At 38.6% G+C, this 18,265-nt stretch overlaps 1 protein-coding gene across 1 annotated transcript in view; it reads left to right on the plus strand.

Annotated features, from left to right (window-relative positions):
• VPS13C (vacuolar protein sorting 13 homolog C) overlaps positions 1-18,265 on the plus strand; it is a 195,735-nt gene that overhangs the window by 12,317 nt on the left and 165,153 nt on the right. Inside the window, exons 6-9 of the mRNA XM_077828389.1 lie at positions 7,546-7,655; positions 8,581-8,640; positions 10,833-10,892; positions 11,529-11,609. Coding sequence (XP_077684515.1) covers positions 7,546-7,655; positions 8,581-8,640; positions 10,833-10,892; positions 11,529-11,609 — 311 coding nt within the window. The remainder of the gene's footprint in view (positions 1-7,545; positions 7,656-8,580; positions 8,641-10,832; positions 10,893-11,528; positions 11,610-18,265) is intronic.

An 18,265-nucleotide genomic window follows, 5' to 3' on the forward strand; every position in this document is an offset into this window, starting at 1 on the left:
TTTACAGTGAAGAGAAAAGCCCTTATTCATTGCACATGTTCTTCTAACATTCCAGAAACTGTAGATTTCATGGTGAATTCATGTAATACTGATGGATAATCTGATCACTTATGTCCGTTCGGCCCAAAGAATCATATGCATAAATAGAAACGATCAGAGTTACAGACTTGACTACTACATAAATTACAACTGCTGCTCATCAGACGAGCAGAACTATGGTAGAATGGGGCAATAGTGCCAGAAAAATTAATAACCAATTTGCCCATTTTTATGTTACATACTTAATTCATCATCTTCTCTATACAAGCATTTATAATACTGTTAATGTGCAGCTTTCTGAGGGAAGGCATCACACTCTTTTATTACAACCAGCTGATGCTATCTTGGTAACTGGATATAATTAGGGTTTGTCTATGCATACGGAACAGGAATATTGTTTAAGACACTATGAAAGATGAGACTTTCATAATGGCTATGGCCATCAGTAAATCTGTATTATTAGAAGAGTTTGATTGGACTACTGAAAGAAATGTGAGGTATTACATATTTAATTAGTAGCTTGATTGCTTCATGAAAAGACACTAGTGCTAAGGTTCTATGCTGTGTCTCGGAGAGGTGCAGCCCTGAATTCGCAGTCCGGGGGAAGGGAAGGCCAATGAAGTTTTAAGATGCCTTTGTGCCATCCTGATCCTGGGCTGTTCTGGGAGTTGGAGAGGCTCCTGGAGTAACTTAGGCAGCACTGGGCACCTGTCTAAATTACTGTGCATCCTGTGGAACCCTATGGGTGGCGTTGGTGCCTGGAATCTCTCCAGTGCTATGGCCTTGCCTCTGGCATGCTCCTTCTGCCCCGGCACAACCCCTCTTCTGGAGCTTGCTAGTGGCTGATTGAGCAGAAGTGTTAGAGCTGTCTTGCTGCGGTCAAGGAGATTCATTCAGCTAGGGTACAAGGCTTTTAGGGTTCACTTACGCCACTCTGGACCTTTCATACAGCATAAAGGGCCAGAGTGGAGGAGTTAATCTCATTCCATAGATGTTCCTTCAGTGAAGTGAGAAGTGACTGTTCTTTGGGATGTACGTGGACTCCTGGCTCTCAACATGCTTTTCTTAATAATAGTCATAATCAAGATGCTTTTCTATTTGCTAGTGTACATAATGTATGGCAAAAATAATTTGAAGTGAGAAGCCTATTACTCACTAATTACACATTAAGAGAAGCTCTTCATTGGCTTAAAAAAATGGCAATTTTTAGAAGTAGTACTTAAACTCAGAGCTACATGAAAACTGGGTCTATAGCTAGAAAACTCTTACCCAGTTACAACAGTCAGCTGTTGTATGTCACTTGTGGGGAATGCTATAACCCTCTGGGGTACACTTCAGATGTACATGAGCGTATCTACTGGACAAGCTTTACAGGCTGGCTGTTTAAGCCTGACACTTTTGGTTTGAAATTGGAGCTTTCTTCTCCAAGGTGAGCTGCCTGCCAAGGCTGATGAATCCCAGTCGCCCTGTGAAGATTTACTTTAAGCTGGTCTTTATTTGCCTTGCTATCCTCGTCATAAGGCCTAAGTGGCATTTGACAGAGGCAGCCAAGCCACCAGTTATCTCACCATGCCCTGCTGAGTGGTGTTGCCAGTTGGTCTGCAACTGCTTATTTAATATTTGCAGCTGTCCTGCATACGTACAGGACGTCCCCTTATCTGCCACAAAAGGGCATGCTTGATGAAAATTGGTTGCTCCATCCCAGAAGTTACATAGCTAGAAGAGTGACACAGTGTGTTTGGGGAGGGGAGAGGAGGAAGGAGACAGACTGCCTTTGTATATAAGTGTGTTGGGTATTAGATAAAGAATTAAAGAAAATGAGACTTGTATATTGTGGGCAATACCAAAAACTGCCAGAGCCTTTCTCCATTGTGTTACCAGTGTTAGCTTAAAACTACTTGCATATGTGTTAAAAAACCTAAGTTTAAACAAGTAACTTACATGCATAAAAAAGCAAGTTTTTCAAATGAATCATTTTGCATTGTCTATATTTATCTTCTAAATATCAGGAAAGGATTATCCTTGTGTTTAAATGGTATGTAAATGTGCTTTGAAGTTCAAAGATTTCATTTGCTCTGACATTTGAAAGTCGATTTCCTTTAAAAAATCGTATTTTTGGTTATTGCTGCCATGTGGATCAAGGCACGCATTCAGGAGACACCATATATGGCTTGGAGAGCTTTGTTTGCAAGGATAACAAGCCTGGTGGGTATGCATGGCTCATTACCTTCTTCCTTTAAAAAAAAAAAAAAAAAAAAGCTTAATTTTATTATTGACAGTATCAGAACTCATATACTTGATAGTCAAGTATGTTGGCACGAAGTGAAATTTAGGAGGCTCTGGAAACAAGATATTAAGTAACTTGTCACTGAGAGAATGTTGAAAAGTAACGTACTATGTTACTTGAATGTTACGAGAGTCTGACTTTCAAAAGAAAGATAAATAGCAAACAGTGAAGTCTGGTTCTACTCTCAAGTGTCACTAAAAACAGTATTGTTGCTTTTCTCAAGGAGCGTTCAAAGACACAGATGGCGGTTGGGCACCCAAATCCCATTGGCTTACAGTGGGAATATCTCGCCTGCTGTTGGTGCCTTTGAAAACGTCCCCATCAATTATCATTCTACTGTATTCTAACTGTGTTCGTTAAGGTCTGTCTGAACTGCTGTTTCAAGGCCAAGCTGTACTACTACCTTAATAGTGCAGCCAGTCTTCTTTTATGAGGTGGCTGTTACTGGGCCAGGTCCTTAGCTGTTGCAAATGGGCACAGTTCTTTGAAGCCAATGAAATGAAGTGGATTTGCACCAGTTGAAGATCTGGCCCCATATTTCTTGTAATGCGAGATGACATGATCATGTTTTGTGTCCTCATGTAACCATGGTATTTAGCTGAAAGGTGCTAGCGTTGTATGATGTTTGATTAATTCAGAGAAGTTGCCATATATTAGTTGAACTCAGCGTTAGTTTTTTATTTTTAATACAATCCATTCTCCTCTCTCCCACTGCTACCCCAAATAAGTCAGTTTTTGTCCACTTATCTTTGAGGCCGTTGAGATTGGGATTGCTGGGTGACAATGTTACACTCGTATTTACCTATTATGTTCTTTACAAAAAAGCAATTGCTTAAGACTAAGGAAACCTATTACTAAGGATTTAGGAAATATTCAACTACCCATATAAGAATTGCCAGACTGCATCATACCAGTGATTCCTCTTAACAACAGTCAGATGGGAGACTGGCCAATAATAGATGACTTTGAGGGTGGTGCAGAGAAGCCTGCATTAGACACTTGTGAAATAGCTTTTGCATTGCATTGAAAAATTTAAGTTTTCTTCATGGAGAACATGTCTAGTTTTCAAAAAGCGGCAATTTCCTCTCACATTTTAACATTTGAAATCTGCTTTTTACAAGTCAGTGTCAAATTCCACCTACATCTGTGTGGTGTGATTTTTTTTTTTTTTGGGGGTAAGCAGGTAAAACAGTGAAACTAACTCTGCAAAAATTTCAGAAAGTTTGAAGTTTTTATGTATCAAAAATATGTCAGGTCAGCTTTCAGGGCACATTCTAGTTGTCAATGGGAGGATTTTTGGCAGAGGGTGAGTTTAAAGGGATCTTAAAATAAGGATGCATCCATGATTTCATGAGCCTGAGCTGTGGAGAGATTGTCTTTTCACTAACAGCAAAACCACATATCCTCACAGGACCAGGTCCAAGGTTTGGGTTATACAGACTCAAAAACATATGACTCCAATATTCATTAAAGGAAGTAATGTAATTCAATGACTTAAATGACAAAACTTCAATTTCAGAAATATGAGATGGAAGACGAGTTTCAGTAAATTTAAATAGGTTTATTTAGCCGCCATTATTGTGCATTGAAATAGCATGTTTAAACTTGAATCTCAAAGGATTAATATGTATACATGGTACACTGGGTGTGTATTTATCCTTCACATTCTTAAAACGATGATACCAAAAGCATGGAAAAATTATTTTAGTGTTCTTCATTTGATCAGTGTAAAGAAGAGCATGGATAAATGCACCCTGGGGATACAATGAATAGCTCTCACTGAAACCATTTTAATTTGTGTTTTGTGATCCTGTGAGGCAGGAGTGGACTTGGTGGCCCCATCCATATGTAAATGTCTTTTATTCTCCACTCAGTGCATTTAAGTAACTGCTTGAAATATTGTATTGGTTTAGCTTTTTGTGTCTTTGTCGATTGGACCAAAAAATAACTGCGGCCGTTTAAAGGATGACCGTTTTGGGTGCTAACAGGTACACCTTTCACGTGGAATTCTACTACCTTTTTTCAGAACAAAAACATTCTTTCTCTACCCAAACCCTAACCATTTTTATGTGGACTTGTCTGTCTATGTGTAGAACTGAAAGATGAGAGAGAATTGGAAACAGATGATAAAACATACAGGATAGCATGTTGCTTCGCTGAGTGAATTTGAAATATTTTAAAGGTTTTGAAGAAAGGCAACTGTTTAAGATGAATCATTTTCTTTTTAGAAAGCTAGTTAGCTACTTTTCCTCATTTTCCTTCTTACTTTTACTAACTTGAATTTTATCCTTTTCTCACAAAATTGCCTGCATTGAGAAGGACGTAAGCGTAAAAAGCATAAAAAGCATTTTAAGAAACCCTTTAAAAGTCATGATCACTCAAAAGGTGGGTACAATGTAGCCTTCTACATTGCATATTGTATTTGCTATTTGGTTTTTAATAGCAAATGGGAAAAACATAGACTTCCAGGGCCAAATTCTTCTCCTCCATTGTACAGCTGGAGTAATGCTATTGATTTCAGTGTAGTGAAAAATTTAGGTTAACAGGCTTTATCGCAGAATTTGGCCTATCCTCTGCATATAAAAGTTCAGTTAGCTTGAATTTTACTGTTGGAAAAAGAATGCACAAGATTTTAAAACCAGAATTTATTTTTGTTTGTGTCAAATTATTCCATAACATGAAAATAGTTGTGGTCATATATCAAGAGGCTTGTGATGCCTACATGACAATGGTTTCCTGTTGTGCCATCAATGTTTTTCTCAACTCCACTTTTGTTAGCATTTGTTATAAATAAATAATATTCTAAACGCCAAACAGAGTTACTGTGGGCATATAAGCTATTGCAAAGCATATAGAGAATAGAATTCACATCCTCTGATAAAGTTAATGTCAGTGCTGAGGCACTTTTTTTTCTTTCTTACTGATTGTACATAAAGCAATAAATATGAAGACTTTTCAAAGGCATGAAAGGCAGATAGTCTCCCATCCCTAAAATGAAAGTGGGAGTTGGGAGTCTGTTTAGAATAGAATATCAGGGTTGGAAGGGACCTCAGGAGGTCATCTAGTCCAACCCGCTGCTCAAAGTAGGACCAACCCCCAATCAAGTTTCAGATGGATTAATTAGAGGGGATGGGAGGGGTGGGGGGGAATGGAAGGTACTTTCTTGGATATTTTGGGATGATTTTTCATACCTGGGAGGAGCTAGGTGGAAATGTGCAATATATAAATGAGAGGGGGAAAATGAATGATGAGTCAGTGGTCTTGACATACAGTTTTTGCTTGCACACATTTCTGCTCAAAGTTGCTGATGATCTGTTTGTGATTATGTGCTTTCCATTGAGTGAGCAGCGTCCTCATTCACCTTCAGAAGCAAGACACGTGCACCTTTCCATTTTTGAACAAAATGCTACTGAACTTTGATGCGTGAAATTTTTTTGAGATACAGATATGTTCACTTTTCTCTTGAAATGAGCTATACAGTGCATGTATACTTGGGGTCATATAGTTGATATTTGTGTACAATTCATAATAACTATATATTCTATATTTAAGGACAAATTATACATAAAACAGTCTTCAAGATTAAGCATTCAAATGTCAGATGGTGTTATATGTGCAACCTTAAGACAGCCTTAATCCTGTCACTTGTACGTGACTTGGCAGAATTTGATTTTTAAAAAATATTTTCTACAGATAATATCCATGTTTCTTTTTAAGCATTTTCCCCATTTTTTGTCTGTTTGTTTAATTTCCCACCACTGTGAAAATATATAGGGGGAGTCAGACTGGGGGCGGGGGACACAATTATTATTTAATGACAATAGATGTTTTGATTCTGAAAGTTAAAGCTTTATAACTGTTAAAACACAAATTGTCAACATCACATGTCAGAATACACACCAAGTAAATATCCTTAAATCAAACTTTAATAAGTTCCTAAGTAGCGTTTTTCTGACTTAGCCTATCTGTAAATTTCACTTATTATTGATGAAAATATTTTTTTATCTTTTTGGGTACAGTGAAATCGACATTTACAGATAAAAATCTAATCCTTCCAAGCCTACTTGTATACAGTATATGCACATTCATGTATACAACCGCTGATAGCCATGCATAGCATTTTCTTCTACAGTGTAAGAGCCTGCGTCCCAGTCAGGGAAATTCCAATTACTTATAAGGTGTATGTGGAATGAACAAGGTTTCAAGAAGCCATGTCTCATTGAATTCATCATTGAGGAGAGAAACGCATTGACTGTGTAGCTGAGTTAGCCCCGTACACACGCACTGCGGCCTTGTTTGCTTAAATCGCCCCTTCTAAATGGCTTTAGAAGTCTTACTTGGAAGATAGCAAATTCATGTGTGCCAATCAAACCCTATAACTTGATCAGATCAAAACCATTTTTCACCAGTACCCTCTCAAAACTACTTTCCGTCACTGAGGAGTATCCCCTGCCAAATTGCACCTTTCTACTCTTATCCATACCAGTGCTGGCACTGTTACGCCATTTCTAAAGTGTTGTTTCATTGTAGGTAAAACTTGTTTTTTCAATTTCTTATTCAAACCTGGGTTTGTTCAAACTAGGAAAAAAATGAACTTTGAGCAGAGATTGGGTTTGGAAAATGTCAGCCTGAAAGATAAAAGTTGGTTGGTTAGAAGCATCTGGCTTTAAGAGGAAATACAACTATAATGCAGATTGTGTGTTGCTTGCTCTTTTTTGTTACACTTCATGAACTAAAAACATACATTCTGAATATCAGTATAGGCAGAATTCTTATGATCCACAGAACACATTTTTTAACATAAAATGGTTAACAGAATGTTATGGTTGGGCAAAGGATCGGGGAAATTGTCCACTCGAGAGGGATAAACTAAAGCTGTTGCTTTTGCCTCTTCAAGGTCTGCTGAAGTTCTTAGTACAGCATATAGTTTGTCAACGAACATAACTGTCTCCATTCATACCATATTTAATATCTGTAATTCAAACAAGTTTTTAATTGTTCCATTCTTTTGAAATTTCCCCCTTTAATCTTTAATATTTTTAATTTTAAGCACAAAAGGGCTGTAAACAGTTTAGACTAAAGCATTTAAGGCAATACTTAAATGTGAATAAGTGGATGAAGTTTTTGAAATATGGTGAACAAAACTTTGTATGTATAGTTGGGCAAAATGTAATGAATATAATGAATGTTGATTTTTGTTTTAAACTTTTTTTTTTTAGATAAGCCAAAGGCAGAGAAAAAAGATACATTCTTGGAAAAGCTGGCAACTCAAGTTATAAAAAATGTACAAGTCAAAATCACAGGCATTCATGTTAAATATGAGGATGATGTAAGTGTCCTAAACTTTTTTTTTTTGCTTTCTCTTAAACCAAATTTCAGCTGAGATCTCTCACTGTGACAATAGGCTATTTTCTATCTGCACTGTGTACTCAGTAGATTTGAAGTAAATCAATTTTCAACCAACTTGAAGAAGTTTTTTCATGTGTTTAATACAAGCAAAACAAAAGCCCTCCAGGATGACTGAAAACTTAATATGCTGTGATATATAGCTGGACTTGGCCCTTCAGTTTGGACAGACAGCTGCTTTTCATGTCTTTATATAAGCAATTGAGGTTGTTGATCAGTGTATTATGGCAGGAACAGAATAGTAGACATCCATTTTTAAAAAAAAGAAAAAAAAGAAAAAAGAAAACTTCACAACATTTTTAAGGAGTCTTAATACTAATTGGATCAATAATGGAGGATTTTCATGTTAAAAACTTGACTTTTTTAGATATTTCTTTTGGGAAAAGAGGGAGGCTAGGAGTTAACTGTGAAAGTTACACACCTGAAAAGAGGAAAAAGTTGTACTGAGGCTTAGGAAAATGTCCTATTATCTCAAAATAGCCTCACTTCAGGACCTATTTGAAGGTGAAACTTCAGAGAAGTCTTTAAAAAGCAGAATGATGTAACCAAGACAGCTGTTGGTTGGAGACGCAAAATTAGATGCAAGAAGAGGCTAGAAATAATCCCTCTAAACTGAATGAAGGGACAGATTAATGGAAGCTTTCTTAGCAATTCCTGTGTGATGTCTGATTTATCAAGGGCATAGCTAGTTACAGTGAAGTGTATGTTACATTGGAGATTAAAATTCCAAGGCTACGAAATGGAGTAACTGTTTTAAGATGTCTAATGAGCTGATAGGTGTTTGGTTTGCTGCATAAAATAATACAATATTTAAATAAAATTTCCTTTTTATCCTTTTCTGTTTGTAGATCACAGATCCTCTTCGGCCACTTTCTTTGGGAGTGACATTGGGTGAACTTAGTTTACTGGTAATGTTTGTTGTTTTTTAGCTCTGTTTGTTTCATTTAATTCAACTTATGATGAATAACATGGTTACAGGATTTAGAACATTAATATAGACTTGCTGAACAGATTTGTAAACAGAATACTTGGATCTGTTTACTTAAAGCTGTGCACGTAGTTGAAAGTAAAAACAAACACACAATCACTGTCTCTAAAAATATTATTCATGTTTTTGTGGTCAAACATGGGCTTGAGAGCCTGTAGGGAAGGTCCGTCTGTGGCCTAGTTTATGTCACTTGACCTCGTGCTTCAGCTCATCTGTGTAATTGGATAGAAGGAAGAGTTTACTGCTGATTTTGCAATAACCTGTCCTAGGTAAAATAGGAGAAACAATTCCATATTGCAGTACACATGCAGTACATGGAACAGTTTTTTTCTAGGTCAGCTACTAGTTACAAGGAATTCATAGAAAACACAAGTTTAGTGCGAGTTAACTAGAAAACATCTGCAGGAAAAAAATCGTATATGGATTTTTTTTGCTTAATATTTTCATGCACCCTTTGACGTTCAGTAACACTCGAAAAGTGCAAAAACAATTGTAACTTTCTTTGTATCGCTGATCTGTTGGAGAGGCTTAACATTTTGATATTAGATGAAAAATCTAGAACAGTATTCTGTGAGTTCTGTAGAAGTGGAAGCTGGCACTTGGCACTGGCCGCAATGAGAGCAAAGTTAGTTCAGCACTGAGGGCTTTTGAAATCCCCAGCCTTAATCTTCGTATTCATGTTACTTACACGTAGGTCCCAAATCCTAGTTCAATATCCTTTTATTAAGAAAAGTATATAATCGGTGATTCTGGAGTGGTCATTCCTTACGTATGTGAAACTTGAAATTCTTGTTTGAGGTAGCCTCTGTGTACTCCCAGTTGTGGGAAGGACCTTGTATTCTGTTGCCACTGAGTTTATGGAAAGAGATGCTCCTTGGGACCGCATGACTGGTGCCAGAGGACATTCACTTTTCTGAGATGAGATTATTAAAGTGTCATGTGGCTTGAACCACTCCAGCCGTTGCCGCCTTTGTGTGTGGTTAGCTGGTGTAAGGCCTAGAATGACTTCCCCCCAGCTGAGGTCAGGTTGGTTGGGGCATTATTGATCCACAAATTTCCCTGATTTTATTGTTGATCTGTAATATGGGTTGTAAGGTTTTTTGTTTTTTAAGAAAAAGTTTGTTTTACACCTCCTTTAAAACAAACAGCCAAATAAACTGGATCTCTAGTCCTTGTATATGAAAATTCCGTGGCCAACAAAGCCTCAGAGGATCTGGGTAGGAAGGGCAGTGTTCAGGCGTGTCATGCTCCTAAATGACGTTGGGCCAGCGTACATACTGCTTTGTTTTGTTGTGGAAAGCCTATGCCTAGATCACTGCTTGGTAACATAGCAGTAGGGAGTGGAGGGTTCCATGCCTTCGTCAGTGAAAAAAGGCCTTAAGACCCTGTTGACTACATCTGGCGTAGGATCAGTTGCGTGGCTCTCTGAAAGCAGAGAGAATCTACTCTCCCGTCAGTGTCAGGCAAATGCTAGGTCATGGGCTGTACCTGGCTCTGAGAGCTGGGAACTGGGTGTCAGTTTCCATCAATAAACCCTGAATTTTGTATATTTAACTCTGTCTAAACTTGATGAACTTTGTAGCTCGACACACACAAGTTTAGCCTTACGTGAACATAAACCATTCAATCCTTAAAAATTTATAACTCCTAAAAAGATTTATATTTAAAAGTCCATAATTACATATTATAGAGAAACTGGTTTTAAACATATTGGGTTATGTAAGTCTTAAAATCCCTTTATGGTAAAATGTATCGACATTTTCTTTAAAAAAGTTATGTCTGAAGTGCTGTTGAGCCTTGTAAATGGGACTAGGTGTTGAAACATGAAATACATCAACATAAGTGGTGAAACTTTCAAAACCAGCCAACAAAATTTGTTGCAAAATTTGTTCAGAGGATATATCACACAGACACATACACACACACACACACAGAGAACAGGCTATTTTGGCTTTCATTGTTTAAATATATGTTAAGTGTTATAAATTATGACGTTATCTGTACACCCTCAGGTTAAAAAGGATTTAAAAAAAAACCCTTTGAAATAAATGTTACATAATGAATTGAAGATGGCTTTATGGGGAATAACTTCTAATGTTTTTCAATTTCTAGACAGCCAATGAAAACTGGACACCTTCCATTTTAAATGAAGCTGCAAAAATCATATACAAGGTAATATGTCAAAGTTCATTATTACCTGGGTCAGGAGTGAAAAATGGACCAAAATATCACTGATAAATTAACTGAATTCAGTCATCCATGAAAGGGTGGATGGGGGAACATACTGGTTTAATGAACCAAAATAAGGAAATAATGGTGCTATAACTTTGTAGCTCTTCATTCCCTGTGCCCTTGTTTTTCAGTTGTTTTTCCTTTTTATAACTAGTGAGAAGTAGAACCATGATCACTGCTTAAATATAAGGCATTTGTTTTCAACTCTCTGGGTAAATGGGGATCTCATACTAAGCACAAGCAGTAATCTGTTCATTAACAATATTTTAGACTTCATTTAACCTCATGCAGATTCTAGCTTCCTTACTCAAGGAATCAAATATTGACCTCAAAAAGCAAATTTAACCAGACACCCCTTGCATTCATTCTTTTACCCTCACAAATAGACTTCAGGAACAGAAGTAGGAAAAGAAGGCCAGATTTTTGAGCAGCACATTAAAATCAAACTTGGCAAAAATAAATTACCATCAAAATGCGGGGTTTCACATACATTGAAAGCTTATTGCATTTAATACAGAAGTCATATTGTTTATTTTCATAAATTGCGAAATCCATTGAGTTTTCTTTACTTTGCAGCTCCTGAGTCTTGATTGCCTCAGTGTCTACTGGAATGTGGATAGCGAGATGTATTATCATGGCTCCCGTGAACAAATACTGGTAATTTTGAAGGCTGCATATAGTAAAGGGTTATATGATATAAATATCATACTACTAGATTAATCTCTTAGAGGGAGATTTCAAATGCAAAAATAGAAATTAGGTGCCTAACTCCCATTTCTGATGTAAAAATCTCCTTCGTAGTGTGTGTTGTGCTCTGATCTTAAGGAAATTTTTAGGCAAAGCTAGTAAAGCTGGGTGACTGATTTTTATTCCCCCCGACTCCCTCTAATGATCTAATAATGAATTTAGGAGCTGATCATGCTAATACTTGTTGTTCCGCTGACTGAGCGTTATCCCATTGATTTGTGGGATCATAAACACTATCAACTATTATGACTGTAGAATTCACAATGTTGGATGATTATAATTTCTTCTCGGGTCTGATTACTTATATTGTTCAAAAATTGATTGTGGGCTACCTAATTTTTTTCTCATTTAGTAACTTAATCTGGGCTTTGTGTTGGTTTCTCCATTCATAGCATTTTTAATTTCATTATGGTAGCACCTTAAATCTGAATTAGAGATCAGGACTCTATTGTACTACACTCCCATCACAGGGTAAGCTAGCCCATAAAAAGGGTTGGGAAGGAGATGAGTGCTGAAGTCATGTGTCAAGGGTCATGTGACTAAACAAGGCCTGCTGATGGGGATAAGAGAAGACTGTGGTGAGCAGTCATAAGTGGAACTCATAGGAGCAGTAGACCTGGGAGATCAGAAGAAGATGGCAGGGAGAAGAGACCTGGGAGTCAGCTCTCCATCAAGAGTAGGAGGGCATCCAGGAAGATTGACAATGTAGAGAGAGGCGTTTGGAAGAAGCAGGACAGGTTAATATTTTAGAGGCAAATAATCTGGTGGTTAAGGGTTCCCATAGCAAAAGGTGGGCGTGGGTTCGCCTGTGCTGTTACATTGGAAGGGATGCAGGGTCCTCTGCTGTTAAAGGGAGGCTGGAGAGACTTATGCTGCCACCTAGTGAAGTAATATAGGAACACCTTTGAAAAAGGGGAGCATGAAGGCACTGGCTAGAGCCCGAGGGAAGGGGACTGCTGAGAGTGTATTGTGAAAGACAAGACAGATTCTTGAGGAGAAAGGGCTATGCCCGGCGAGTCTGGGACAGAATATTAATTGTTTTGGACTTGAGATTTACTCTGGAAGGAGTGGGCTTTTTGTGAGTTGGCCAGAAGGCCAAGACATCTCCACAACCTGACCACTTTGAAAGCCAGGAGAACATTTGAGAGAGGGAAAGTGAGGCGGAGGATGGGACCGACCAAAGCCAGACCAGGAAGGTCCCAGCTACACTGGTGTTGGTAGTCCATCGCTGACTATGATGGTGATGATGATGATATTGTAACAGTTCTCATCTATGGCTCCAAGTAACAAAGATATTCCCTGCCGCAGAGATCTTACAGTTCAGGTGTTGGATAGGATGTGACATATCAATAAAATCAAATAAGGCAGGGTGGGGGTATCAACCTAGTTTTGTTAGGTCAGCATTAAAATGGAAGTCTATGTTTGCAGCTTGACTAACCACTGCCAGATGGAAGTGACTTGTAGCCATCGCAATAGAGAGAGTTTTAGAGGAGGAATTCGAAGAATGATAAAGTGGTGATTTATAGATTATTGTTGTTTTTTCCCCCCCAGTCATAGGGAGCAGAATTAACAAAAAGATGGAGAGACTTGAGGGAAAAGCAGACCACTGTATGAACAAGGCTGCCATTGTTGGCAGAGGAAAGATAAAGATCAACAGCTCGATAAGTTGGTATATATGAAAGATAGGGTGGGGCTAAACAGCAATGGGCTTTAAAGACAAACAGAAGAAACTTGTGTTAGATATGGTGGTGGATGAGGGAGATCCGGTAGAGTGATGTGAGTGGACAGTTGATATTATGAGCCAGGAAGATGGTCATAGCAACAGTATTTTGTACGTGTTTGAGAAAAGTAGTGAAGCTGACATGAGGGCCAGGGCAAGACTTGACCACAGCTTGAAAGTCTGGGCTAAGAGAGAGTGCCAAATATAGGTTTAAATCAGGAGGTCTGGTTTTAATTCCTTCAAGCTGTTATCTAAATGAGCAATAAATCATAGAATATTGCAATTTTTATATACACAATTTTTATCTCTATTAACTGGCAAAGAACACTTAGTATGTTCTGTAACAGTTTCCCTTTCTTTGCAATATTAATACATTATCTTGTTGTAAGATTAGCTCTGGCAAAAGCAGGAGTTGTGAACATAATGCATTAAAATAGGAGCCTAGCCATGATAGTTTAACTTAAATAGAAACTTAAAGTGGCTATCATGCAGGTTTATGTTCTGCTGTATTCATAATCTAGTATTTCCTCTTACAAAGCTGATGATTAGCTATCTATTACATTTCTTCAAAGCCAGTTTATAGATTTAAGAAACCCTGTAGACCCTTCCAATCTAGCTTTGAATCACAATTAATTTGGGTTTTGATAATAATTGTGACTGGACAAATGTAAGCCTTTTTTTCTGTGCACTTGTTAGAGACCTCTGATGTGCCAAATGACCATTTACTAGTAAGCAGATTACATCATATGGCTGCTTCAGTAATGTGATTAAATGGGTTGCCTCATTTTTAAGTAATGACTAACAGATGGTACTTTGAGATTTGTTATTTAATTGAAGTAGTACATTGTTCAGTATCTTGCAGCTTTATTGTCCTTTGTGAGGAATGCTTTCAGAAGTACTGTACAGGAGTTTTACCTTGCTTTGAAAGTTTTTGAAGACGGACATTTAATTTTTGTTTAAATTGAAATTTTTTTCACTTACTGATGTGAATGTTTAGTCAAAACCTATGTAAACTACTTACCTTTCTGTGCAGCTCATGAAGGAGTATGATCTGTTCAAATAGATGATTCCAGTGTGAAGCTTGTACATTTAGCTAACTAATGGCTTAAGAAATAATTACATTCAGAAGACTCAATTCTGAAAAGTTTGAACACATGGAAAAATATCCCCGGGGGGAGTGTGCACGTGGATACTAGCAGAAGTTGAATACAAATGGACATTTCAAAGGGAGAGGTGGAGTGTGACACTGGTGGGTGTGGATGAACTATCCTGTACGGCCAATCCTGTAGCTCCTTACTTATGAAAATGTTGCTTGTGTGCTTTTGCCCCTGAACAATATGTGCTGCTGGTTGGTAACATGCTCCAAGAGGAGTCTGCAGGCAAGTGCCAACCTGGCTCTTCAGTGTATCAGAACAGTAGTATAAGCACTGAAGGTGCTCATTTGGGTTTTACCTAAGCACTTAGTGACTGTCACATGAATATGGGTGACAAAAAAATGGAGCTGAGGGTTTAACAAAAGGTATTCACTAGAGCAGGTCAGAAACCCTTTGTCAAGTGTTCTGTTAGAAAGTGCCGTTTTGATTAAACCAAAATTTTACATAAAATCGTATCTGTTTAACTAAATTTCATGTAGCAAAATGGAAAAACATTTGGAAAATGCCCCGTTTTGACATTTTCAGAATACATTTCAATTTTTCATTTTGAAATGACTTCTTGTTTCAGAATTTATCTTTTGGGTAAAAAAGGGTCAAAATTGAAACACAACATTTCAGATTCATCAAGATAAAATATTTTGATTGTCCCAAAACAAATTTTTAACAAGTTTTTGTTTTGAGAAAATTTCTAAAACTTTTTCAGGAGATGGAAAATCCATTTTCCATCAGCACTAGAGTTTACAAGTATCCACTTAACCAGCTGTGTTTTGTCTCATTGATCCCTTTTGTGTTTATATGTACTAATTACTGGAGGAAAAGTGTACTAATTACTATAGGGCATAGAATCCACAAATCGCATTATCAGGAAATATTTGATTGCTGCATGCATGGATTTTATAACGGGATGATTTGTGCATGGATTTTTTAAAGGACAAGTTGGAGGGTGGTTTTCCAAAAATAACTGAGGTTGTCTATCTGTGTGAAAATTGATTGTGATAAGGTTCACATATTGTCAGGATTGGTTTAATTCTAACTCATGAGACTTGTTAAGTGAAGACAGAAAAGTAGATCTGAAGAGCATGATAACATTGAAAGAATGGAAAAAAGCTGACTTACGAGGAAAGAAAAAAGGAGGTAAAGGAAGAGTAGAAAACGGGAAGACCGTAAAAGTGGGGCAATTGAAGAACTTAAAAAAAAAAAAAAAAAAAAAAGATTTCAGAGGAGTGGACCTCATACGATGTCATACTCCCCACCTATTGCAACTTCTATGATCATTACAGAATACAAAACTGAACTGCCACAGCGTGAATAAACTTTCAAGGTCAGATTAAGACGTCATTCGAGCATGAGATCTTCTGCATCTTTGCCAGGACAAAGACTGCTTACATATTTGTCTGGCTATGCCGAAAGAATGACCGAAGACATTAGATATGGGTTTAATCAGGCCACAGCTTTATTATTAGATGTCTGGGACTAACCTGGCAGATAAAATGTGCAGTGCAGGTGAAACCCCCACAATTAACGGAGCGGGGAAGGGATATTTGTGACCTAAATAGGGAGGGAGGGTGGGTGTTGCCTAGCTTGCTCTGAGTGACAGGGCTGCCCAGAGGATTCAGCGGGCCTGGGGTCTTCGGTGGGGGTCCTTCCGCTCTGGGTCTTCGGGGCCTGGCGCTGATGACCCGGAGCGGAAGAAGCAGCGGCGGGTCCTTCACTCTGGGTGTGTTTGGCGGCACTGAAGGACCTGCTGCCGAAGTGCCGCTGAAAACTCTTGTCGGGGGCCCCTGAAAACTCCCTGTGGGGCCTGGGGCAGATTGCCCCACTTTGCCCCCCCCCCCCCACTGCCCCGGGTGGCCCTGCTGAGTGATGAGGGAGGGTCCAGGCCCAGGCTGACCTTTTTAAACTCCTCATTCCTAGGTGGTGAGTCATCCACCACGCTGACTGGTTTTCCAGCAGTTTTATGTCTCCCCTCCTCCCCGCAAGCCAGAAAGCATTGCCTTCTTCTCCTGGCCAGCCAGACAAGCCTTGTGCGCACCTGCCTCCACTGCTTAAAGTGCAGGGTGGTGATTATCACAGTAAGAAACTCTGTGAATAATGACAGTTTCTCTACTTTGTTCTGTGCTTTCCACAGCTTCCTTCACATGGGTCTCAGGGATTGCTGTCCAGGACACTGATCCAGCAAGAACCTGTTCTTCACTGGAATGTGTCCACACTCCGCTGATAAGCAGTTAATAGGTTAATGCCCCCCTGCTTTTTGATGGACTCAGTGCAAAAATATACTGCCCTATAAGTTTTAAGCTTTAAATAGTGTGTAACCAGTCACTGGCAAAATTTGTTCTTCTGCTCGAAACAGGTTTGGAGTAACATAGTTAATTCTGTAGTTATGTCAGCTAAATTGTTTGGCTTCTGCCTATCACCTAAATTGGCAAATAATTTTGTTTATTCCCCTGTAGCACAGATGAGACAAACCATGTTTGATTAACTGGTTTGGTTGTTCATCTTTGTTCTCATCTTTTTGTGCACTATGACATCCCAGAGTATGTTGCTCCTGACAGACTGACAATATACTGGACAAACCGTATGGAATTAAGATAAACTTCACTGAATTAAATTAAATCTTATTGAATTAGGTTTAATATCTTTGGGTCCATTAAAAATGCAATTGTTTGTGTTATTGTATGTGACTTCTAGGGAAGTGATTAATGTAAATATTAGAAACTCCAAAGAATGGTTTGGGAAAAGATGTGTGAAGTGGGTTTCCTAGGAGGTATTTGGGAGGCCTGTTGAAGCTACACCCTGGGACAGACCCTTTATCTATTGCTGGAAACTCCCAATCAAAGACCCCCAAACTGTATAAAAGATAGACTAAACTTTTCGTGAGGGTGCATGATCTGAGCAGAAGCTGTGATGAACTTGAAACTACAGTGAAATCCCTCGGGTGGGGTTTTGAAGGGCTGTTCCTCACAGAGCCAATGTTAGGTTTGAGGTGATACTTGGTAAGCTTATTAGCATGTGTGTAGAGTCTTTTATTGTTTTAATGTTTTCTTTATAGTGCTTTCACCTTAAGAATGAAATCGGTTTGCATGAGAAGCGCTGTGTGGTATCTTACATTTTTTGGCAATCACTCTCTTATTAACCTCTGAAGAGAAGGCAAGTGAAGCTTGCTTAGGCAGCCTATCTTTTGCTGAGAATAAAGCAGTGTAGGCTGGGAACGGTTAATCATGGAGATACTCTGGTCAGGAAGGAGAGAGACATGGGTCTCCACCCAAGAAAGGCAATAGCTAAGGAGCTTGGAAGCCTGAGAGTGGATGTCCTTGCTGAACCACTAAGGGTGCAGTTGCCCTGACCTGTGACACAACTCATTGGCCATGTTCTCCAGGTGCACTCTCCCTTGCTGAAGCAACGAGTGTCCAGACCTTCAGAATGGACTGGTAGAGAAAAGATTAGGGAACTTGATAAGTGTGGATGTGAAAAACATAGCTGTGTGCACAAACTGGACCATGTTAGGTAGCAATCCCTCTAACTGTTTACAAGTACAAGGAAAAATGTGGGCAGGATTCCCTGGCCTTTGGGGTAGGAACCCCATGATTCCTTGGCTGCAGAATTGTGCGGTGGAAATGTGGAACATCTAAGATGTCCATTTTAGAGTAGGTTTCAGAGTAACAGCCGTGTTAGTCTGTATTCGCAAAAAGAAA

This window comes from Eretmochelys imbricata, chromosome 10, assembly GCF_965152235.1.
Source record: "Eretmochelys imbricata isolate rEreImb1 chromosome 10, rEreImb1.hap1, whole genome shotgun sequence".
Taxonomy (NCBI): Eukaryota; Metazoa; Chordata; order Testudines; family Cheloniidae; genus Eretmochelys; species Eretmochelys imbricata.